Source organism: Trichosurus vulpecula, chromosome 4, assembly GCF_011100635.1.
Source record: "Trichosurus vulpecula isolate mTriVul1 chromosome 4, mTriVul1.pri, whole genome shotgun sequence".
Classification (NCBI taxonomy): domain Eukaryota; kingdom Metazoa; phylum Chordata; class Mammalia; order Diprotodontia; family Phalangeridae; genus Trichosurus; species Trichosurus vulpecula.
The window spans coordinates 285749944-285776574 of NC_050576.1; the positions used below are offsets into that span (position 1 = coordinate 285749944).

Below are 26631 nucleotides of genomic sequence, written 5' to 3' on the forward strand. Positions count from 1 at the left end.
CATCTGATTTTAGAGAGTGCTTATCAAGCCATTTCCACTGACAATCAGTAATTGGGAAATAGAAGGTTTTCAAAAAAAAAGTAGAAGATTTTCTCTAGTTACTGTAATTACCTTTACTTATTTAGCCAGACGTGCTAAGTTTTTCAAAGCCGAATAAAGTTTTATGTTAGCTAACCTGACTCATGTCTTCCTAGACAGCAGAAATTTCTAGGTGCGAGAGAAGAGTTTCCAACTGTGATCCTTGGAATTAGATGTAAAAATCTGGGAGATTAACAGATATAAGCTAACTTCCAGAGCATAGAAAACTGAAGTACTCCAAGTTGAGACTCAAAAGTTATGGCCTTGGGCCAAAAATATGACTGTTTTGGTGAATATATTGCAAATCTAGTCAAACCAATAATCTCACCCATCTTTTGTCTACTTATCTACTACATCCTACCAATTCCCTTAAACTCTAGCAGCATTCTTCCTACATAATGCCTCATAGTCATTTGAAAATGTACTTCTTTCTCCTTATTTCTCCATGGCCCTTCTTTATTTCACCTATTAGCAAGAAGGAAGAAGAGGAGTAGTTCTAAATGCTTATCTAGGCCTTTCTTAGGTCATTGCAGTACATCATTATTAGTCAAGCTCTACCTATGTAAAGAAGAATTTCCCATTTCATCACACACACATGAATTGTAGCATTCATTATGTAGGGAGCAGAGGAAGGTTATGAAGTGAATAAAATTCCCAAGTCTTGCACATCATAATGATATTTAGCAACATTGAAATGGTGCCTACATTCTGAAGTTTGCTTCCTTATAGGACTAATTAAACAAAGACCCAACTCTTCATTACCAGCGGCACACGCACTCTCTTCCTTTGTCAGGGATTTGAATGTAAGCCTTTGTAAGATGATGCATTGGTAATGCACAATGGCTGTTACTGCCTCTCACTGTGGGTGTTATTAGGGAGACAATGATTAAACTTGTTTTGTTCTTGCATTTAAACTAATTCTCTATTATTATTGTTTGTTAGAATACTCTGAGGAACCCCTTTGTGCAAGTTTTTGTAAAATTCTCTGTGGGACTTGATGCTGTTGAGCTCCTGAAACAGATAAATGAGCTTGGTAAGTCACTGTTAGACTATGCAGTTTCATGGGACCTTTTTTCCCAGATCCTGTCAGGAAAAAAAATGCTATCCTACACTAGAACTCCTTTCCATTTTGTATTCTGCACTGTTTCTTGCTAGGTTCTGGTTATTCCATTACTCTAAGGGAAATAAATCCTCTGCCAGGTTTTCCGTCCCCTGCCTCCTCAGTCAGGTCTACACTTACTTAAAGTTGTTCAGTCATTTTTCAGTTGTGTCCAATTCTTTGTGACCCTATTTGGGGTGTTTTGGCAAAGATACTAGAGCTGCTTGCCATTTCCTTCTCCAACTCATTTTATGGATGAAGAAACTGAGGCAAACAGGATTAAGTGACTTGCAAAGGGTCACATAACTAGTAAGTGTCTGAGGCCAGATTTGAACTCAGAAAGATAAGTCTTCCTGACTCCAGGCCCAGCACTCTATCCATTGGGCCACCTAGGTGCCACACAATTTATAAGAGGTGCTAAACTCTTTTTTGATGATTAACTTCTCAGATAGCTAACCTCTCTCATCATGGATGACACAAAGCACTCAGAAATAACAATAATCCAAAATAAAACATGCAAATGCAGTTTCCCCTTTAACCGACCACAGATGGCTTTCAAGTTTCTGATATAAAGTATTGTTTTTCATTATACGAAGTTCTTAACACAAAGCAAGTTCTTAATATCGATGCACACTGACATCATGATAAGTTGCTGGCTGTGGATGAGGGCAAAATAATTCATTAGTAACCACTGGCTTTTAACATTTTATGCCTACTGTTGAGCCACAGCTAACACACAAGTGGAATTTGTGCATCAGGCCATGAGTAGAAAGACAAAGGTGATGGATTGGCTCAGAATGAAAACAAACTAATAGCTAGCGAGGCAGGGATGGGTCCTTCTCTTTCAAGGTCATTTAAAAGGATGTGTGAAGAGGATGAAAAGAAGCTGAGAGAACTTAGGCATTCTCTCTGCCACATCCCCACCTTCAACCCAGAGGATGCAAGTCATCTCATTCAGTCTATGTCTGATGTGCTGTTGCTATGCAACCCCTGGAATACGAGCATCGATATTAGGAAGAGGTAGAGTGAAAGAAAGCACGTCCTCATGCTAGGTAGTAGCCCTGTTTGGGGGGCTGCTTTACTGGTGGTATAGGCTACCAACTATTAGAAAGGAACCATGCCTAAGTTTAGCCTCCAAATAATATCTAGGTTCTAGGACATTTTGATGCCCAATACCTGTTTATAAGAGAATCAGTAATAAAAGATTTTCTGGCTCAAAAGAAATCACTTAAACTATCATTTCAGCTAAGAAATATTTTGAGTCAAAGATAAAGGATAGTCAAAGGATCAAGGACAAAATAATTTTCAGTTCTGAAAATTTTGGAAGCATGTAGAGGTAAGGTTTAAGGTTTAAAATATGAGGGGGATGGTGGTCTAACTTTGAGACTGATGGTCATAAAATTATTACGCAGTTTAAAGTTTGTCGTAGTAAGATCAAAGAGAACATTTTCCATTTGGAATGGGGTAGGAGTCAGGAGAAATGTGTTATTCTCCATTTATCCCCATTGTATTTTAAATTCCAATTAAAGATCCCTCAAAATTGCAGGAGATTCTCTGCCTTAGATTGCATTGTATTGATTTTCTACGGCCACTGGAGGCCACTGTTCAACCATAATTTTCCCCCTCCCCCACCATTTTTCACAACAAAAAGCCACTCTAAATTCTAGTGCAAAATGCTTGCAAGTAGTTGACTTTTCTAGAGAATTTAATTTTGCTTTAAAAGATTTGGGGGACATTTGGTTGGTTAAGAAGAATTCGTAATATTTAGTATATTTTTATTCGTGACAATCGAGTCAGGAAGTGAAAATTCAATCAACCATAATGTTATATTCATGTTTGTTTTCATATAAATGTTCATAACAATAGATTATATTGTAAGAATACCACAAAATCAAAGAAAAATTAGCTCATCCTTCTTTCATAGTGGAACAGCTGCCTAAAACAAACCCATCCATCCATCCATCCATCCATCCATCCATCCATTTATCCATCCATCCATCCATCCACTTGTTTATTAGGTTCCATAAATTTTAGGCTACTTGATCTAGATTAATATCAAGGTAACTCATATAGTTCTTAAATAATTTAATTATATATGCAAATATATGCCATATAATGTGTACTTTTCTTTAACAAATATCTCCATAGCCTGTTTCATTTGCTGATTACTCTGTTATTGTTCTCATATGCTAGTTATAATTTCCTTTGTTCAGTTTTGCTCTATGTTTCCATATGCCACTTGTTCAGTTCATGCTAAATTCACCCTTCATCTACTATAGCAACTTATAGATAATAATAATAGCTAGCAATTATTTAGCACCTTAAGGTTTGCAAAGCACTTTACATGTGTAATCTCATTTAATCATCACCAAAAAATCCTGAGAGGTACATGCTCCTGGTATTCCCATTGTACAGATGAGGAGACTGAGATACAGAGAAGTTAAATGATTTGCCCAGATAATAAGTGCCTGTCTGAACTTAGGTCTTCCTGCCTTCAAGTTCTATGCTCTATCCACTATGACAGCTCATTGTCCTCCCCTGTCCTGTGGGAAGGAAGAGAGACATCTGCATGTTGGACAATCTTATTGAACTACTCAAGGTTATAGGGATAGGAGATAGGAACAAGACCTGTGATCTCACTGATATCCCTTCCCTCCTCACCTTACAGATAAGGAAAGTGAGCCCCAGAAAAGTTGTGACTTTCCCAAGGTCACATAGCCAGAAATGGCAGAACCAAGATTTTAAACCTGTGTCCTCTGATTCTAAATCTCATGTTCTCTCTATTGTCTCAGACTGCATTACTGTGACATTTAGTTTCTGGAGCTTAGATCACTATTCAAGATATTATAATGTGTAAGTTTTTTAGTTACCTTTAATTTCATCTTGGCATGATGTTACTTTAACAACAACTGGATGAAAATTCCCTTTGTTGAATATTTGTGTTATGGAATAAATTTTGCCTGATGCGCTTCTTTGAATTTTTCCATATTATAGCACATTTCCCCCATGTCTTAAATTTTCTAGCACTTCCTTTTATGTGTAATATTTAGTGTCAAATCAGTGCTTTTGATGCGTCATTATGAGAATCAGGATGGTGATGTTTTCTTTTTTCCTTCCCCCTGTTGGCTTTTGTTTTGCTACACTTCTCCAGATATTCTAAGGCTAAAATTACAGAACAACATTGGCATCATTGATCAGCTTAATACACTGTCTGCCCTGACAGTCAACATTTCCTCCTGTGTATTATATGATCGCATTAAGCCAGCAAAAACTATAGCTGAAATGGAGATGGAAGCTCAAAGTCTATACAAGAACAATGAACTTTTTGGAAGTAAGTTCAACTCTGCTTTTGCTTGAACCATCCATTGGCAACACGCAGATTCATCCCAATTAAATTCTCAAGGTGCTGTCCATGTTCTCCATGCCAGAGACCTCAGGCAACTGAACAGCACAGCCTCTTACACAAGAACTGGCACAGTTATAGCTAAAGGAACTATACTTATAGTCAAAAAAGGAAACAAATGCTTTACAGTCATGCAAGCCCAGCAAAATGAGAGAAAGGCAAGATGTTTGAGCTGACAGGATCTCCAGATGACCCTTATCCCTGAAAACCTCTGTATACTCTGCAGCATATCTGAATAGTATTCATTCAGCTTTTACTTGAAGCCCCGTAATGAGGGGGAACTCATTTCCTTCGACCCTTATGTCTGTGCACATGCTTCCCAGTTCTCTGTGTATGGCCTAGTGGGGAGATAGAGTGAGTCTTGTGTGATTGGGCTGTGCTACTGAACTGCCTGAGGTTGTAGGGATGGGATTTACATCGATGTTGGTAGTTCCCACAAAGGGACCATGCAATTCCTACTCTTATACAGTTGTCTAGAATACAGAAAGATATGACTTGCCCAAGGACACATAAGTAATACACATTAGAGATAGAATGCCAACCCAGATCTTTCTGGTTCTGTATTCTATGCTACCTGAGATGGTAAGATGGAAGAAAATAGAGATCTGCCTGAGCTGAATATATGTCACAGGTTCAGCAAAAGTGATGCCTATGATGGGATCTTCTGAGTCATCCTTTTCTACTTTAGGACATGGTAATGTTAGTGGTCACAAGACTGACAGTTATTTGGCCAAATTAATTACATAATTGTAATAATTTTATGGCATATTTATAGATAGTGGGTAATAGCTTTAATCTGCTATTGAGTGTTTTATTATTTTTCAGAGATTGAAACTTCACAAGTTACACCTTCAAAAAATCTGCCATTTTCTCCCTTTCTTATAAATTAAGATCCCTGGACCTCTTGTCTTACTGTTAACCCAGATGGGAAAATGTTTGGTCGTCCTCTTATGGAGGCCTCCAAACTACAGCAAGTAGCCTCAACCACTAAATAATTTTTCTTTTTTTCTTTCATCATATTCATTTTAGGTGTTATTTTCAAGCTTCCTTCTAACAGAACCAGGCAGAGAAAAGACAATCTTGATGGCAGCTCCCTTCCTCCATTAATAGAATACACCATCCGAATGAGTCTCAAGACAGCACAAACAACCAGCAGCCTTCGGAACAAACTCTGGGCTCCCGGTCCACATAATTCTCCATCACAAAACCAGATCTATGGCAGAGCATTTATCTACTTACAGGATAGCATTGAAAGAGCTATAATTGAATTGCAGACTGGGAGGAATTCACAGGAAATAGCAGTTCAGGTCCAAGCAATTCCCTACCCCTGTTTCATGAAGGACAAGTGAGTCTCAATGCTTTAAGTTACTTAATAAGGTGCAGCTTCTATGAGCATCTTTTGGTATCAGTTCAAATATAGTCCTTGGAATCAAATGCTTAGTACAAGCCTTCGTCAAATGTGATATTGTTGTTCAGTCATTTCAGTTGTGTCCAACTCTTCACAACCCCTTGTGGGGTTTTCTTGGCAAGGTTACTGGAGTGGTTCACCATTTCCTTCTCTAGTTCATTTTACAGATAAGGAAAATGATGAAAACAGGGTTAAGTGACTTGCCCAAGGTCACACAGCTATTGCATGTCCAAAGCCAGATTTGATCTCAGAAAATGAATCTTCTTGATTCCAGGCCTCCAAAGTGATCACCATGCCCCCCCTTAAAGACATGCTTAATTATGGCAATACCTTCTCTTAATGGATTAGAGGTGATAAGTAGGGAAGAAAGACCACTGATATAAACAACAAAAAAAAAGAAGTAAACTGAATGCTACCTCTTTACAATCCTTAGTTCTCTCTGAAAATAAATGGGAATCCAGATAGAGAAACTTGAAAATAGAGAGAGAGGGAATCTTTGCCTGAATTGTTCCTCTGTGATAAGTGTTCTAAGAAGCATGTCAATGTTCCAAGAAGAATCTGGGACAACTTTATGGAATAGTGCCTTTGCCAAGGACTCTTCCAAAATCTCGAATGGCTTTGCAAATGATTTTTTTAAAATTAAAGATAACTTTTGCAGGCAGTAAATTTTAATGTTCATTAAGTCTGCCAGTCTGCTAGAATAAAATGACTCCTACTTCAATAACAGTTTTAAAAAAAAGATATGGGAAGATGTGCTCGAGCCCATTCACCTACACAGGAGTTTGAGGCATGTGAATATTACTCTAAAGTAACAGAACTTATTCAACTCAGCCCTTGCAATTGTTACACATTTGGGGCTATTCTGTTTTTCTGTTGATGCCTCTCTCTCTCTCTCTCCTCCTTGACTGCTTCAAGAACTCTAGATGAGATGACGTTGTAACCCTTTGTTGAACAATGATAAGGGGAGACAGATGAGAATTCTTTCTAGTGGATTGTCAAGGTTAGCTGCCTCTATTATGTAGAGCAGCCAGGACTAAGCTGCATGAACTGTGTGTGAACCTAAATGGCCAGAGGGAATAGGAAAAAGATCTGAGGGAGACCTGTGGGATAAATTAAACTGAAAGCCTCATCTGATTTCTCACTATTCCCTACTCATTCCCTCTCCTTAGATTTGGATACGTTCTTTGAGTTCTAATATAGTTATAGCTGGTACCCTATCTGAGCATATAACTCAATCCTTTGAAATTAAAGAATATGGAGATTTCAAATTATCAAATGAAAAGGTTCATAGAGTTGATTTTGATGGCAGTCAGGAGCACCAGCTCTAACCCTGGGCAAAAATCAAGAAGTAGGAAACTGTACTCTGGACAATATTTCCATCCCCATGAGAATCCACATTGTATGCAATAAACACATTAATTACATGATATCATCATGAGTAATGATGACTTTAAAAGGTTTACAAAAGCTTATTAGAAGCTATGCCTTAGCTCCAAAAAAGGGATAATAATGGTGGGAATTTCAACCACCATGACAGGCATATAGAGGTTATGTCCTGGGGGAAGGTGGCTTTTTTGGTCTTCCTCAGGTTACAGCTGCACATGGGCAGGCCAGCCCCCTTGCTGTAGCATGGACTCTGAAGACCTCTCTCAGTGTTCGTCAAATTACCCATAGGGATCCCAGTAAATGTTGTTGCCTAAATGTTTACCCTGGGATGTTCATAGTTATAAATTTCAATTGAGGCAGTATTAGCTAAATGCTTCTTGAGAGCAGAAAATCATTCTTTTGATTAGATGAATTGTTCAGTGAGATAAATGGAATGCCATCCGCTTTTTCTCTATTCTATTCAATTTTGTATCAGCCAATGAGATCTTGATTCTTAAAGATTACAAGTTAACTTTCTTACCAAAACTACTCAAAACCATTCTCTAAAACATAGCACTGCCTATCTGTGGAATCTTAAATTGTGCTGACAGCAGGAAAGCATGGAATTCAGAGGACCTCTTCCCCAAGCAATTTTGCTTCAACAATATTAGATTAATAGAGAGGAAACTTGGAATAATTGATTGAGGGTTGATCTTGAGGTCATAAAAATGTGAATTCAAGTCTTCCTTTTGCTCCATGCCATCCCTGATTAATTCTTTTGTGTGTGGGGCGGCGGGGGGAGGGAGGCAGTCAGGGTTAAGTGACTGGCCCAGGGTCACACAGCCAGTAAGTATCTAAGGATTTGAACTCAGGTCATCCTGACATAAGGGCCAGTGTTTTATCTATGGTACCACTTAGCTGCCCCTCCTCAACCGATTTGTTAAGGTACCAGGCAATCTATGTGCATTTGGGAGAAAGTTTCTCAAACAAGAGTTCCTGATATTGGTAGAATCATATATAAGTCTAGACTTTTAAAAAATGGTTACTCTTATTTTCAAACAGGCATATGTTTTCAATGTGAGGGAAAGGATATTTATAACGTTATATTCTCCGACTCTGCCATTATCCACTTTGGTGAATGCTATCTTTTGTTTCCCCCAGCTTTTTAACCAGTGTTTCCTACTCACTTCCTATCGTGCTTATGGTAGCCTGGGTTGTGTTTATAGCAGCCTTTGTGAAAAAACTTGTTTATGAGAAAGACCTGCGGCTCCATGAGGTATGTTGAGAATTCTTATGGTACCCTAAAATTTCAAATAAGTTCATTTCTTATTAGAATGAATTGCTGTGATTTCGTTTAGACCAGCGTGAACATGAAAAGCTTAACCACACAGTGTGAATTAGCTCTAAGGGAAAACCTTTTGAGAATTATAATGAAAATGGATAAGCTTTTTCTGCATAAACTCACAACCTCTTGCTTTCCTCCCCCACCAAAAAAAAAATGCAAATCCACTGAGCATTTATTAAATGCTTACCATGTGCAAGGCCTTGTGTTAGGCAAGGGGGATACAGACAAAAACAAAATAATCCATGCCACCAAGAAGCTTACATTCAGCTGAAAAATATACAATATGAAAACAGAAAATAATATAAATGATAATTTGAAGAGAAGAAAGCCCTACAAGCTTGAGGAAAGGGGGTACAGAATGTTCTTCATGGGTTTTTAAGATATATAGCAATCCAAATACATAATAATTATATTATCATAAATGTAACTGTTACTCAAGAATAACTCCATTACAAGTGGGATAATGGAAGTCTGAACGGTAACTCCCAGAATTGGAGGATTTTTAGCATAACAACCAAATGGAATCCAGAAATAGCTGTTGGAGCCACCTCTTCTGTGCCTCTACCTTGTATACAATGCCTCTTCAAATATCTAGGAAATAATTCCCCATCTTAGAAATTCCTTTTCCATCAATCACTGCGTCTTTCCCCTGCCCCATACGCACACCTGCTCCTGATGTTTCTAGGAACTTAAAACACATCCTGATCATCATAATGATATTACTGCTGTAGAAAAACAATCTAGGGCATATTGGGTCATATTCTGTTTTCCTGTTATTGTTTTTCTCATATGGAATGAATGAATGAAAAATATTTATTAAGCATTTATTTAGTGCAAAGCTCTGAGGATACACAAAAACCAAGATAATCTTTGTTCTCAGGGAGCTCACATCCCAGTACAGGGAATGTAGAAAATTTTGGCCGAAAGTTGGTTGAAAAGGCCTAGTCATTTTTAGAGTCTATGACAAAGTAAATGGGAATACATCTATAGTATCATTTCTATGGATAACAATATCCATTTCTGACATGGAGCCACTTGTCTTTGGGGCTAAGAACTTTCTTTTCTGGATCTTCAGTAGTTTTAGTTACTGAGTAAGTAGGGACTGTGGCACTTTCAGAGGCACTAGGTTCTATCTCCATAATGTTAATGGCCTGGACAATGGCCACAAGGTCTGGTCTGGAAGCAGGGATGCTGGTCTAGGGAGTTCTGCTGTTCTAGGTCTCATCTACCCTTCACTGGCAGTTTGTCAGCCCCTGGTGGTATTGGTGTTAGAGATGTCAGCCTCTAGTCCCCAATGGTTGCCTCCCTTAACAATGGTTCCAAGCATCAGGCTGGAAGAAGAGTCAGTGGTTTGGGTCAAGGGCTGGGAAGGGATGCTGCTATTATGAGGGGCTCTTGATTTTAGGATCCTGGACTGGGAAGGTAGTGGTCAAGGTGAAAACAGTACATTATTTTAAAGTTTTATTTGTTGAGATTCTGTTAGAATGCGAAGTGTGCTGTGAACATTTCTATATTAATGGGGGCACTCTTATACTCCTAAAGGAGAAAAGAAAAGAGAGTAATTATTTCAAGCAAGCTAGGTTATTAGAGTCAGGCCTAGAGGGTCTGGATTAATTACAAGAGTGACCTGAGGACCACGAATAAGTTTTGCAGACTGGTGTCCCTATGCATGCAAGTGATTGGTCAGCTGTCTCTTTGAGAGCTAAACAGTCTCCCATTCTTGTTAGGAAAGCGTCACACTTCCTGCATTACCCCTGTGTATAGACTCAAAATGATGATGACATGAATGGTCTCTGGGTGTATCAGGGTATTACAGAAAGGAGCAAAGTATGACTTGCAGACTTTTCCAAACTGAAGACAGGAAAGGAGTGTGGCTGCAATCATTCTACTCTGCAATTTGCTTCTCTGCACTGCAGAATTACATAGAATCTCAAAGTAAGCAATCTTGTATCAGATTTTTGCAAGCCCCAATGCTTGGTCTTCTGTGACTATATTTTCCAAGGAATAATGCTTGGATGGAGTTTGATGTCACATTGTCACAAGACTCAGGAAGCCTCCCAAAGGGCATGTGGTCTAGTCTAGTTCATTTCCAATTTGTCATTCAACAAATCCTTAGAGAGGGTACTTGCTCTCTAAGCAAAATCAATAACATCTTTCAGCTTGGCGTGATGGCATATTGTCTCATACAGGTTTATTTCCTTGCATAGTTAAGTTATTAATCTTAAATATCATAAATTCAGGTAACTTTGAACCTGAGGGCAACCTGGAGATTATTTCATCCCCCTTATTTTATGGGTAGAGAAAGCAAGACCTAGAGAGGGAGTGAATTGCCCAAGTTCAAGTGACTAGTTAATCGCAGAACCAGGATTGAAACCCAGGGCTCTGACCTCACCTTCACATCTCTTTGCCCAGCCAACATTCTTCTCCAAATAATGCTGCTTCCTCACAGCCTTACCTTTGTTGCTTGTGCATTTTGATAGCATAGACATCAACACCTAACAATTCCAGAATTAGTGACAAAGGGGTTTTTAATAATAATCACAGCCTACTAAGTTGAAAGGGTTTTTCAGAAGGCTAGAATAATTTACCAATATTTGCTTCCAGGTCTCTGGACTACAGCTTTGAATATACAGTATTGTCCTACTTACGAATAGTCAGTTTTCCAGGAATCTCTGCCAACCAGTCTTGGGTTTTTCCCTCAATTCAGGACAAGGTTATAACATTATTATTAAGTTAGTAGCCTAATGTAGCTGCTAGTTCCTCATTCTCTGGCCTTTCCTAAGAATCCTGCTCCACTGAGTTCACCAGACTTTCTAATGAAATTATTACACTCATTAGCACATGATAAGATCCTTTGCAGAAGCAAACCAGTCAGCAAGTTTTGAGTTTGGGTTTTTTTTCCCATTTGTAGAAAACCTGCTGCTTGTGTCTTTTCTTCACTGTAACCATTTAAAACAACTAAAACAGAACATAATTAAAATAAATATTTTATGGATACTTTTTATACAACTATCATTTCCCACAAAACCATCCTCCATAAAACCCTCTTTTTATAACAAAGAAAAACAGATAAGCAAAATAAAACCAACCCAGCAACTGTCTCAGAAAGTATAGGTGACAATATACATCCATAGTCCACAGCCTTTCTAGAAAGGAAAGTGTTTCATCTTGAGATCTCTGGAACCTCTTGTTTCTAATTCTGCTCTACTAAAAAGAGTATTACTCTGATGCATTAGACATTATATATAATCCAAATCCTGATGTCTATTAATGTTGCTTCTCAGATACGTTATTACAGTAATTATATCTATTGTCCTCTTCATCCTGTTTTCTCCAGTCTCAACCTCTTCCTGTAATCTCATTATACACCTTATCTTTCTCCAAATTCCTTGCTTTATTCTTTTGGGCACCATATATTCCATAGCATTCAGATGATATAAGTTGTTCAGCCATTTCCCCTATTGATGGGTGTTCCTTTCGTTTCTAATTCTGGACTGCTATAAAGAGCGTCGCTATGAAAATTTTATTACATATGGGATCTTGCTTTCTGTCATTGACCTTTTTTGGGGAGCTCCATATTATGGAACTCCATATGTGGAATGGTAGGATCACTGGGCCAAAGAATATGAAGAATTTAGCAATTTTTCTTGCATATTACAAATTGATTTCCAAAACAGTTGCCTCAATTCACAGCTCTACCATCAATGTATTAGTATGCCTGTCTTCCTACAGTTTCTTCGACAGTAACTATTTCTATTTTTTATCATCTTTGCCAATTTCATAGGTGTGAGGACAAACTTTGGAGTTGTTTTAACTTAATTTCTCTTACTGTGATTTGGTGTGTTTTTCATGTAGTTATTCGTAGTTTTTTTTTAATTTTGAAAATATATATCTTTTACCTGCACATCTCTTGGGCAAGAATTATATTCTTGGTCATATATTTATGTCAATTCTTTAATTATGAATATCAGACTTCTGTCAGAGAAGTTTGATGCAAGTATTTGCCACTTGCTTTATGGTTCCTTTTAAAATTTCTAGCCATATTTGTTTCGTTTATGAAAAATCTTTTTTGTATTTTAAACATTTATTTTTAATAATCATTTTTTAATAAACTGAGTTCCAAATTCTCTCCCTTGTGCCCTAATATGATATCAATTATACATTTAAAATAATGCAAAACACATTTCCATATTAGTCATGTTGCAAAAAAAAAACAAAAAACAAAAAATAAAGAAAGTGAAAAAAGTATGCTTCAATCTGCACCCAGAATTCATTGGTTCTATCTCCAGAGGTAAATAGCATTTTTTATCATGGGTCCTTTGGAATTGTCCTGGATCACTGTATGGAGTACCTAATCTTTCACAGTTGATCATTGTTACAATATGGTAGTTACTATATGCAATGTTCTCCTGGTTTTGTTAACTTCACTTTTATGCAAAATCTTTTAAACTTTACATAATCAAAATTTGCCACAAGTGGATTTTTCTATCATGTTAGGTCCTTCCTTGATCTTTTCTGACATCGTGAGGATACCAGAAGAACATTTGGGCTGTCCATCATTTCCACATATCACATGAGTAGCGTATCTTTTTTTTTAAATCACATATTTCTTTGAGGACATCCTTCAACCTAGTTCTTTATGATTTCTTTTTTGTTATTTGTTGCCAATCATGCTCCTACCCATCATGCATCATTCCATTGCCCTCTAAGTGATACTCGTGGTTACTATAGTCACAGTGAAACATGATTCAGAGTCATGCAGAAACTTCTATGATGAATTTATGAGATGAAATGAGCAAAAATCACACTAGATAGCTTGGGATTTAAATTTGAGGTGAGAGGAACATCCTCATCTACGATATCATGGATCACTTAAGTATAATCAAGACGATCTCTCCAGTCTTTTCTGACTTTCTCTTTACCTTACTTGGTGAGAAATTCTCTCCCTCGCCATTAGTCTCTCAATATTCTTGTCAACGCTCAAGCTTAAAATTTCCACAGCAATTGCTATAGGTCTATCTGACCCTGACTGGACTATCTTTCTCTTCCTCTTGTCTTGCCCTTGACTGGGCACAGAACTAGTGGGAGCAACAGATCAAGTTTGGGAAGCAGATCAATCATTACTTTGGGTAGTTTTAGGAGACAGGACACAAAGCTGATTGTGAAGCTGATCCCAGAGCAGAAGACTTAGGGAAAACAAAATGTAGCCAACACCTTTCTTTGTGAGTCATCTTTCACTAGGATGATGGGTCCTTCCTTCTTACTGTAGTGATTTGGGCAGTGTGTGCAGATAAACCACTGTTTACTGTGATCGCCCCTCTTCTTTTGGAATGCCTGCTGTATTCATTGTTAGCATTCTGATATTGCATTGATTCCTAGAGAGGAGAAATAACTACCCATATCTATTTTCTAACAACTATCCATAGCACCAAAATAACTGTGTTCTTGTGAAGACCTATGGTCAAGACGAAATCTGGGAAATGATGCTCTAATCCTGAGTTTTTAAAGCTTACAAACCAGAGTTAAGTGAGTTTAGTCTGTTCTTCAGGTTTGCCAAATTATCTTCTCATAAGTCAGTAAGTAAAGAGATTTCTAGATATACAAAAGGGTCACACTACGAATGGCAACTGTCAAGGAAAAAACCATACAATGCGTTTATACAGAAAGTCAGCTGTATTTCATGACTCTGATAATAGCCTAGAGATTTTATACCCAACTTAGTGAAATATGTTGACACATCTACAACTATCAGATGTTATCTCTAAAAGGAAGGTTTTTTCTATTTCCTGGTGGTGAATATTTGAAAATCTCAATTAATTTCATGTTTATGTAGTGTCCATTTAGTAAATGAATTGTTTTAGAAATTTCTAACTATATAGTAAGGCATACACATTCAAATCAGTTATGATAACATCCTGACACAGTTACATGCTAAACTAAATACAGTCATCTTAACTTTTCATCACAAAACATGAAGCCTCTGACATATCATGATTGACTTTTTAATATTTTGTTGATATTATTGTTTTTAATAACTGCCTCTTCCCATGGGATGTACCTCCCTCTCCAAAGTGCACTCCCCCACATAGGAACCTCACATGTAACAAAGAAGGAGAGATAAGTAAAACACACACACACAAAACCACAAATATATACATTGGATTGTACTTATAGTCTATCACCTCTCTGTTAAGAGGGGGAAGATATGTTTCATTATCAGTTCAGAGCTGAAAATTGAATCATGACTGTCAAAAAAATAAAATGCCCTTTTGTTAAATTCAAGTCAGGATTCATATGCCCCCACTTTTATTATCTGCCCTGTAAGAGCTGTGCAGTATCTCATACCTAGTAGGAACTCAATACATTTGATGAAGTGAATTGAATTAGTAAGGAATTTAAATTGGCCTTTGGGTCTCTTAGATCATTGGAAATTAACACAATTTCTCTGCAAATGAAATTAAAAACAAAGATGTTTATCCTAATAATTTGCCTTAAAAGAATACTAAAATCCTGCTTTCTTTTCCAGGATGGATTTGGGGATAGAGAGGAGGGGTTTTTAATAGTGGCTCACTCCATTAGATGCTGAATATGAGGTTTGAAGTGATGACTTTGTCTTAGTCTCTATTTTGCTTACTGAAGCAGTCTCAGTAAAGCTACAAAAAATACAAACAATGGGAAATAAGTAAAGAAAACGTTCACCTAAAGTATCTCTGCATGTATTTCATTGACTGATGAGCAACCTTAACCCCAGTCAGTCTTGATGAATGGGGTGGGGGTGGGAGAGTAAGATTATAAGCACTTACTGTACCAAAATGGAAAGTGCCCCTATTTGCTGACAAAGGACTCAGCTTTGAGTTCAAATCCTGATACCTACTATCCATGGGATCTTAAGTGAATTACTTTTCTTCTCTTGGGCCTCAGTTTCTTCATTTATAAAATTACAAGATTGGACAGGATAATCTGGAAGGTCTTTTCCAATGACAGAGCCCATGAATGCCCCTAAGGGCTCTTCCAAGCCAACATTTTCCTTCCAGTGACATTGTACTTGGTATATGGGAGAAACTTGTAACCTCAAAATGTCCCTTTAAATCAGGAAGTCTTGTTTCAGGTTTCCATTCCTATGGAGACTAAGGTTGAATTTCCATTGTATTGTGTCACAAGACCATGGAAGAAGAGGGTGAGGATGAGAGCAAAGTTAAGAGGAAAAAGTCACAAGTTTGGTTGTTGTTGTTTTGTTGTTTTTTGTTGTTTTTGTTTTCACCCAGGGATGATTAGCTTATAGCCTGCAGCTTAGGCTGTTGGCAGTCAGGTATCTGTTTCCATGGGAACAAGAGGAGCAGCAGTGTTATCAAAATGTGATAAGTTGCAAAGAATAAAAATTCACTACTGCAGTGGTAGACCAAAAGATCCAGTGAGCTCCCTGTTATTTTCCCCCTTGGCAAAATTGAAAAGGGGCGGGGGAAAAAAGAAAACATTTGAAATACCTTGATTTTGCAAAAGAGAAGGATTTCATAAATGCTTATGGAGGTATTTTTGCTGTTGTGGGAAGGGAAAGTATTGGGAGTGAAATGAATGAAAAGAACAAACAGAACCAAATAGGCTCAAGAGACCTAATATGTTTTGAAAATTATTACAAATTCCAAAAGAGAGGGCCCAGTTACTTTCCCTTTACCCCCCAACTTCCCCCACATATATACATACCCTACAATAAAAGATTACATATAATTGAGAAGCAGATCATGATGAATTTGTTTTTCTCCCGGGGTGAAAAATGTTTTGGACTCTGGGGTAATTGCCAAGTCATTACTGGATCACATAGCACAGCTCCTCGTACACAGTAGGTACTCAATGGTTGTTTAATTGAATTAAATTATCAACGGATATCAATGAAGAGGGAAATTTAGAGGATGCTCCATTACATGAATTCAGTCTAAGTGTTAAAAGATATTTTGGAAGCTAAGGGCTACAAATTTACCCTGGACCATCAGTAGATTTCAAGGATGGAGAATTGGGGAAAAGAGGAATACTGTTCCTAACAAAACTTTTATGTTTTAATTTTTAAAGATATGTCCTATGCCATTTCTTCAGATTTTATTGAAATTAGACTTTATATTCATGAATATTTAGTATAATAATGGAGTTATTTTATTAATACCAATTCTAATGTCAACTCCAGACAAAACACAGTTTCTTTGAATTATTTATGTCAACATGTACATTACTGACATAAATATATTATCCAATTCTATATAAACTATATTACCAAATTCTACATAACATAGCATTGATTTAAAATTTTACCAATAGTTTAATTAGTAATGGTCGTCAGACTAGATTTGAACAAATTTAACTTCTAGTTCTAGATCTAACCACTAAAAGATTGTGTCCCCTCAGTCAAGTCATTTCCATTTTCTGGTCTCAGCTTCCCCATCTGTAAAATGATGGGGTTAGACAATATAATGTCACAATCCCTTCTGCCTCTAACATTCTATGGTTCTATTTACAACCAAGCTATAGGATAGGATTAATATAAATTATGTAACTATCACCGAGATAATTGATTCCAGACCATGCCCCTGAAGAATATCATCTGACAGGTAAGTCTAGCATTGGTAATATACTCAGACAAATAAAGTTAACGTGATGTTCACATAAATTAATAAAATGCATAGATATGCAATCATGGTGACTAAGAGAGTAATCCTTATTCACCAAGAACATTTGAAGCGGTTTAATAGTAGCTTTGCTGCTTTGTGATTGAACAGTTTGAAGATTGGCCATCCCTTTTCTTTGTTCCTTACAGTACATGAAGATGATGGGTGTGAACTCCTGTAGCCATTTTTTTGCCTGGCTCTTGGAGAGCATTGGATTCCTGCTGGTTACTATCATCCTTCTCATTAGTATCCTCAAATTCGGGAATATTCTCCCCAAAACAAACGGATTCATCTTGTTCCTGTATTTTTCGGACTATAGCTTCTCTGTTATCGCCATGAGCTACCTCATCAGTGTCTTCTTCAACAACACCAATATTGCTGCCCTGATTGGAAGTCTCATTTACATCATTGCCTTTTTCCCCTTCATTGTTCTAATTACAATTGAGAGTGAATTGAGCTTTATAGTCAAGACATTCATGGTGAGTCTATTGTGGAAATTGCCAGGGTGTGACAAGTGGATCATTTTTGTTCCTAGACACTTCAATTAAAAGTTCACTTCCCTAAATTTAAAGCTGAGGTGGCAGGAAACCAAACTCAGTGCCCAATTTTGTCCTACATTTTTATATAGTTGTGTGTCCCAATTGGCACATGATTTTGTGAAGACAATTTTAAAGACAGTTTCAAAAACTATTTGACCATCTTTTCTTACCCTTTCCAGTGTCTCAATGATGAAATATATTTATTTTGTGGTAATGAATATCAGTATCCTTAAGAGGAATGATATTAATGCCGTGTAACATTGGATGACCATTTTATAAATAGTCCAATTCCATGTAGGCCCTGCAGCCTAAAGGCCTAAAATACACCTATAGTGATGGCACACCATGACTTAGAGGGGCATCTATGCTAAAAAGAGTGGGAGTGTTGCCTATTAATGTTGAGGTATTTGTAGTTTAAGAAACTTGAGCTGTTCTCTATTTGCATGGCACTTCTTGTATGAGTTCTAATCCTTATATTCTAAAGCACTGGCCTCATTTGTGAATTTTTGTAGCCTTCAGCCTTAACAAGTTCCTTTAGAATTTGGAAAGTAGAAGTTGAACACATCACTCATTCACAGTCAGATTAAAATTTTGTCTTGGATGTGTTGCTGGTGGAATGGGATAAAACAGAGTCCATTCAACAATAGCTATTTTGGATTTAAATTTGAAATCTCTTAAAATTATAAGCATTCAATTTCAAGTAATTGTCTTCCCCTTTTATATTTGTGCAATAATGATGCTCTTATGTGAAAAAAGTTCTTAAATTGAAAATGATCCTTCATCAATTAAGTTTTCTTGATGATATTTAAGCTTATGGTTGTTCAGTCATTTCAGTCATGTCTGACTTTTCATGACCCCATTTGGGGTTTTCTTGGCAAAGATACCAGAGTGGTTTGCTGTTTCCTTCTCTGGCTTATTTTACAGATGAGGAAATTGTGGTAAACAGGGTTAAGTGACTTTCCTAGGTTTACATAACTAGTAAGTGTCTGAAGCCATATTTGAACTCAGGTCTCACTGACTCCATATCTGGCGTTCTATTTGCCATGCTTCCTAGCTGCCCTTATTTAATCTTAGTACTATAATATTCATGGGGGTAGGAGAGAGGCATCCACACCTGTGATTTCACTGGTGTAGGCAAACCTAGTACAAAAATTCCCCCTTTTGAGGCAAATTGGCAACTCATCAGTAATTTACAGTCTTAGAGAGTTGCCTAGTCCATTGAGAGGTTTAGTGACTTGTCCATGGTTGGCTAGTACATGGCAAAAGCAATCCTTCAACCCAGGTATGCCTAGCTCTCTACACACTTCACTATCTGTCAAAACGCACATTAGGTATCTAACATAATTTTCAGAGCAATACACAATGATTTGAATTGTAACTGGGTCTCATGGGAGATAACCTACATGTAGCATATTCCCTTTGGCAGCACAATGAATAATGATGTTTTCCCTATTCATATTCCTCTGATTTTTTCTTGGTCTGTCAAAGCGTTTGCTTTTATTCCCTGTTCTCTTGTGTGGTAATAGTAGTAGTGGTAGTAGTAAAGTAATAGTAGTGTAGTAGGAGTAGGAGTAGTAGCAGCAGAAGCAGCAGCATCAACAGTAGTGTGCTTTTAAGGGGATATTTTCATATTTCAAGTATACCTAGAGAGCGTCAGTTTTCTATATACCAGTGTCTAACTTTTAAGTATTTTAAGGTCCTTCTGGGTGAAATATATGATGACTATATGAAATATCACTGCTATTTGTTTTTCTCACAGAGCCTACTGTCCCCAACAGCATTCAGCTATGCCAGTCAGTACATTGCCCAATATGAGGAACAGGGTATTGGTAAGTTCACTTTCTTTAAAACTGGATCTTCATCTTTCACAGCCATGATATGTTTCACCGAGCAATATCTGTGTTTGTTTTGTAGGTCTTCAGTGGGAAAATATGTACAGTTCTCCTGTCCATGATGACACCACCTCATTTGGCTGGTTGTGTTGCCTAATTCTTGTTGATTCTATCATTTACTTCCTTATTGCGTGGTATGTTAGGAATGTTTTTCCAGGTAAGAACAGGATTTTAGCAAATAGTCTGATGTTGTGATTATACTAATTATAATGTCTGTAACACATTACATGAGATGGGCTAGAATAGTGATCATTAGAAAGTGTACCCACATCCATGATATTACAGAGCCATTGGTGTTTTAAGGAAGTCTATGTACATCAGTTCTGGGTATTTTGCAAATATTTACATGACTGGGTGGAAGAGACAGGCTTTCAGATAATGTGTGCATATATTTATATATGCACATTTACATGCATGTATATATGCACGTATGTGTGTTTGTGTGTGTGACTATATATGTACATATGGAGGAGTGGGGGCAGTTTAGGCCTGGGATTTCACTGGTGTAGGCAATTCCTCGTGAGGAGATTTTCTCTTTCCATGCAAATCAGCAGCTGTTCTACAACTTGTAGTCTCAGAGTATTGATGGACTTGGTTAAGTATCTCATATGGGGTCATGTAGCTAGTATGGGTCAGAAGCAGAATCTTCCTGATTCTGAGTCATACTATCCACTATAACATTCTGCCTTTCAAGGGTAAGTGATACTATATAGGGTGGAAAATGCCTGCTAAATGTCATTTCTAAAATTAAAAATCATTCTCCTATTATTCCCATGGTATTTCCTAATTGGAGAGTCTCAAGGAATGTGGAACAAAATCAAATCAATTCAGGTCTTTCATATCCCAGGAATGAGATCATTTGAATGGTTTGGGGAGATTTCTGATTATCCTAATTCTGCAAACTGAACATATAAGACCCTTTATAGAACGGGATGACTTAGGATCCTTACTTCACTATGCATCTGAGGTGATATGGTATATATCTGTGATGAACTTTAATAATTTCTTATTTATCCCCACGTAGAGCAGCAGATGATTCAGTATTGATATTATGGCTGTGTAATAAGAGAGACAGTATGGCATCATGGTTTGAGTGCTAGACTTGGGTTCAAATCCCGCCTCTGACATTTACTTATTAGTTGTGCGGCCTCGGTCAAGTCACTTCTCCTCTCTGAGCCTCCATTTCCTTGTCTGTAAAATGGGAATGATATCATCAATAGAGCCTCCCTCAAAGGGCTGATGTAATGCGCTCAAATGAGATAATATGTGTACAGTCATTTGCAAAAGTGCTCTATAAATGTCAGTTTATTGTGTAGTTTCAAGAGAAGAGATTTTGCAAGGCAATGTCATCATATTTATTCCTTTTTAGCATTCTTCCCTTTTGCTTGGTGGTTTTCAGAAACATCAGACACCTCAAGGATATGCCTTCCTTTCCCACCAGCTAGAGCAGGGGGTCTTAACCTTTATGTGAGTCATAGACCCCTCTGGCAGTAGGTCTGATAAAGCCTGTGAGCCTCTTCTCAGAATCATGTTTTTAAATTCATAAAAGAAAATACATAAAACAACAAAGGAAACCGATTATATTGAAATAGTTACCACTTTTTAAAGTTCACAAATCCTAGGTTAAAAATCTCCGAGTTAGCACAAGACAGCACATTGTACCAAATACTGCTTACTCTTGCTTTCTGAGATTCCCTAAACCCCAGCATCTCTGTAGAGGAAAGATCACAGTGCACCCTTCTGTCCCCTGACTCTCACCTACTCTTACCTGGCCCACTAATAACACACCACTTTCTTAGCGTTTTAATAAGCTTTGCCAAGAAGCATTACAGAAAATCATTTAGTGGGGTGGGTGAGAGTGGACAGAGCGGGCACGGTTATTTAGTAATAGTTAAACATGGGGCAGTAATACAAGTCACACAGGTCATTAATATAAATATCTTGGTCCTCAACAGCTTTTATAGGTTGCGTTGCTTTGCTTCCTTCCTACCTACCTCATCTCCTGTTGCCTAGGCTCGGCTTTGCTGTTGACTCAGTTCTAGCCACGTTGCTACAGACTAGCCATCTAGGGCTAAGATGCCACAGTCCTCCAGACTCTCCTTCTCCCTCAGTTAGGAGGTGGGGGAGTTGGAGAGGACTTGCCTAAGGCCTCCTACCTTAGTTTATGTTATATAATATTTCAAGATATTACATAATATGAACAATATATGTCATATATAGCACACATGTAACATATGTATTATATATGTGATATAACTAATATGTTCTATTAGTTAACTAAACTCATTTTAGTTATTCTTGGAATACCTCTCTGACCAGCTGGCCATGGCCTGGGAAATTACCACTTAATCCCCTCAAATTACCAACAAGAAAGGATTTTTTTCTCTATCTGGGTCCCAAAGGCACTTCCCCTCCATTTTGGGATTTGACCTTAGTCATCTCAACTTCCCTCCAGGGTCTGAATGTTCTGTCTTCTTTGAAAGCTACTCTCTTTTACTTTACTCTCCCCCTCACCTCCCCACCCCCAATCCTCTCTCCTGACTTGGGCCTAATTCCTTGCTCTATTAATGAATTACATAGAGTGTTGAGAAGTTACATGACTCACCCAAGGTCACACAGCCAGTAATGTGTCAGAGGTGAGATTTGAACCCAGGTCTTCTTGGCTTCAAAGCCAGTTCTCTATGCACTACTATACCATGATGACTCTTACCTTTTTTTTTGACAAAAAATATAAATAGCAACATCAATCTTATGATAATGTAGTATCTTCTCCCCCTTGATGCTATGCAGGTTAAAAAAATGAAAGGTAGTTAGCATTTTCCATTTGACATTTGGTTTTATTTGCACATTATAAAGCAAAATGGACTCAGTGATTTTGAACTATTAAGCTGGAAGTGACTTTATAGTTCATCTGATCAAATTCCTTCACTTTATAGATAAGGAATATAACACTCCTTTGTTCATTTCTGGATGTTTCACATTAATGGTTAATAATCATCACTCTTTATCTTGATTCTAGGAACTTATGGCGTGGCCTCTCCATGGTATTTCCCAGTTCTTCCTTCCTATTGGAAGGAGCGCTTTGGATGTGCAGAGGTAAAGCATGAAAAAAGTGACGGCTTTCTCTTCACCAATATTATGATGCAGACTACCAGCATCTCTGGCAGTAAGACAAGTAAGTTCATAAAATTATTATTTTATTAGAGGGCTGATCCAAAGAGGGATCATATGACTGATGCTTTTCATTATATTTCTCCAAACTGTAAAATTATTATCCTCTTAGTCATGGATGGTTATACCTACACATATGTATATGGACCCTTATGGGGGTTAAATTATGACTCGGACTAGGCTCATTAACTCAGAGAATTAGCATATGATGCTAATCAGGGTAAGATTCCAGAACCACTTCTGGATCTAGTTAGTCTTATAGAGAGAAAAGATTATTTTCCTTAATCAATATTTATTAAGCACCCAACATATGCTAGGCACTGTGCTAATTGCTAAGGCTACAAATACAAAGGATAAAATAATCCCTACTCACAAGGTTCTTATATAGACTTCATCCCTAATTGCAGCCAACTTTCTTTTGTCAAAGAGCATCAAAGTTTAAAAAAAAAGAGTGTGAATAATTTGGCATCACCCACCTTTCTTATTATGAATACAAATGGTCTTCCAAGGACAATTTTTTTTCATTTTTGCCTCTATCACCAGCATCTAGCACATAGTAGGCACTTCATAGATTAATTTGCTTGATTAGAAAAAACTAATTCAAGGTTCCAGTCCTGCTGAAACCTGCACAGAGGAAGGATGCCATATATACATTAGGCTGCAAATTAGAATAGAAAGCACACCAAACTTTTCCAGTGGAGTTCATCTTATTTTGACAACTACCTCTATCAATTCCTAGTTGTATGCCAATGGCCTGCTCATCTATTATCACAGTTTGTTTTGAGGAGAGTGCCTTATAAACTATAAAGTACTATATAAAGCATTGTAGTCTTAATGGTGGCCTCATTTTTATTAATTATAATACACAGATTATCTTCCAGTGCATGTACAAGGCTTGACTGTAGAATAATGAGATGGATTCTATAGGCCACCCAGAAAAATCTGCCATTTTTCTTTATGGTAATGCTTGCATTTGTTTGTTTCACACATTGAGATCAACCTTTCCTTCTGGTTAATAAAAAAAATCCACCTTTGTCTTCCCTAGAAAAGAATGGCCTTCTCATATTTGAGAGCTATTGAATAAACGAGAAATCATCATTTCCACACAGTGTTCAAGGACACCTTTCTTCAAACAGATTAGGGACATAAAGCTTCTAGAATGGTATGGGTGGTTGGGTTCTTTTCTTATTCACTTTTAAATTAGATGACAAGGCCAAAGGCTATAATAGAGATGATTCAAACAGATATCTGCTGACAACTATCTTGAAATATAATTTAAAATTTTATAATTTTTAAATATAATTTAAAACCTGAAGTTGTATTTCTGTGATATTAAAAAGATAAATCAATTTTGCTCACTGATGATTTTTCTCTGACTTATCCAGGTCCTGAGTACATCTTTCCCTCTAACCTGGAGCCTGAACCAAAAGATCTCACCATTGGAGTTGCTCTCCATGGCCTCACCAAGATGTATGGCTCCAAAGTTGCAGTAGATAATCTCAATTTGAATTTTTATGAAGGGCATATCACTTCATTGCTGGGGCCTAATGGAGCTGGGAAAACCACCACCATGTAAGTTTCTTTTGAAGGGCGTATTTTTATCAAGGTAACCTGCAGCATGTTACTTAACATGTGCTCACCTTAGCACGTCCTCACCTTCAAATATAGAAAGGAGTTATTCCCTAATCTATATATAGAAGAAAGATGAGCCACTTCATGGACCATATATCACCTACCTTCATGAGGAATTAATCTCTCAGAAACTGCCATAGACCCATCTACCATAGCCTGAGGCAATAAGGGAAAATCTGTTTATGCTCACCTTGATTCTTGAACTACTGTTGCTACGAATAAGTGTAATACTATATAATATATCCAATTGTCGATCGGTAGGCAGAATCCCAGTGGGGCAGGAGGTAAGGGTGCACAGGTTGTCCCTTCTCTCCTCCAATCTTACCTAACACTTTCTCATGTGAGGAAGGATCACATTCTCCACTTACTGCTAACTTGATAGTTTATTTCTAAATTCTAGTGACTTACCTCCAATGTGACTCATCATGTGTGGTTGATGAGTAAGATTTTTGACATTGTGGGAATACATGGAGAAGAATTGCGCAGAACATGCAGGCATGGATAGATTACTCTCTGCCTCTTTTTTTTTTAATTGAATCTCCCTACTTCTTAAAAAAAAAAAAAGACTGGGTCTCCCTATCTCTGTGCAGCTACATAGCACAGTGGATAAAGTGCTGGGCCTGAAGTCAGGAAGACCTATCCTCATGAGCTCAGATCTAGCTTCAGACACTTACTAGCTGTGTGACCCTGGACAAGTCACTTAACTCTATTTGCCTCAGTTTCCTCATCTATAAAATAAGCAGGAGAAGGAAATGGCAAACTACTCCAATATCTTTGTCAAGAAAACTCCAAAGCGGGTCATGAGCTGGATGCAACTCAAATGACTAAACAACAATTCCCTATCTCTCTCTCAGGCTGGAAGTGAAAGAACAACACATGCCCCAGTGCTTCTCTGTTTGGCATGGAAGCCTAAAATAACCTGGGCTCATTTGCCCTTCTTTAGGCCATTTACTAGACCTCTACTCCCAGGAGAATCACCATATCCATGCAGAATTTTGTACGGACAGCCACCCTGCAGCTCCGAACTCCTGAGCTCACGAGATCCACCATTGTTAGCCTCCCCAGCAGCAGGGACTACAGACATGTGGTACCACACCTGACTCTGATCTGTGCCCTTGAAGGAGGCTCCCAAGTAGATAAGACCACATATCCATTCTAGTATTTCCTCATGCTTCATTTCATAGCCAGGTCTTTCCCATTTACTCTTTCGAAGGTGGTATGCTCAAATATAATTTGCAAATGGATGTGGCAAGTTTAGCAATATATGTTCAGTTTAATCACTTGGTCCATGCCTAATTACTCTTCTTATTTATTTCCAGCTCCATGTTGACTGGGTTATTTGGTGCCACGACAGGTACAATATTTGTCTATGGAAAGGACACTAGAACTGATCTGAATCTTATCCGGAAGAACATGGGCGTTTGCATGCAGCATGATGTCTTGTTCAGTTATCTCACAACCAAGGAACACCTTCTTCTCTATGGCTCCATCAAGGTTCCTCACTGGAACAAAAAGCAACTCCACGAGGAAGTAAAAAGGTATGGAACATGGCAAAGTAATGTAGCACACAGCGAACCACATCTCTTGTGTTAACAAAATGTTTAATAGGAAGATTTTTTTCTCATTAAACTATTTTTAATCCTTCCTATGCTGCCATCTGCTTACAAATCTTTTTCTCTGTTTGGGGTTCCTCATCAAGGAGGATTATATTGGATCACTCTCCTTCCTTGGCTTTTGCAACATTAAAACCGTCCTGCTTTTCTACTTAAGATGATAATGACGATAATGATAGCTAGTATTTGTATATTACCTACTATGTGTCAGGCATTATGTTCAGCACTTTACAAATATTATCCCATTTGATCCTTGTAACAAACCTGTGAGGTGGATGCTGTTATTATATCCATTTCACAGTTGAGGAAACTGAGGCAAACAGAAGTTGAGTGACTCGCCTAAGGTCACACAGTGTCTGAGGCTGGATTTGAACTCAGATCTTCCTAACTTCAGGTCCATCATTCTATCCACTGTACCATAAAGACCCAAGG

At 37.7% G+C, this 26631-nt stretch overlaps 1 protein-coding gene across 1 annotated transcript in view; it reads left to right on the plus strand.

The window, feature by feature from the left end:
- The window catches only part of ABCA12 (ATP binding cassette subfamily A member 12), a 230920-nt gene that overhangs the window by 146718 nt on the left and 57571 nt on the right, over positions 1 to 26631 (plus strand). Inside the window, exons 20-29 of the mRNA XM_036755721.1 lie at positions 1021 to 1111; positions 4329 to 4508; positions 5610 to 5925; positions 8515 to 8629; positions 17502 to 17831; positions 19651 to 19720; positions 19806 to 19940; positions 22803 to 22949; positions 24340 to 24526; positions 25906 to 26124. Coding sequence (XP_036611616.1) covers positions 1021 to 1111; positions 4329 to 4508; positions 5610 to 5925; positions 8515 to 8629; positions 17502 to 17831; positions 19651 to 19720; positions 19806 to 19940; positions 22803 to 22949; positions 24340 to 24526; positions 25906 to 26124 — 1790 coding nt within the window. The remainder of the gene's footprint in view (positions 1 to 1020; positions 1112 to 4328; positions 4509 to 5609; positions 5926 to 8514; positions 8630 to 17501; positions 17832 to 19650; positions 19721 to 19805; positions 19941 to 22802; positions 22950 to 24339; positions 24527 to 25905; positions 26125 to 26631) is intronic.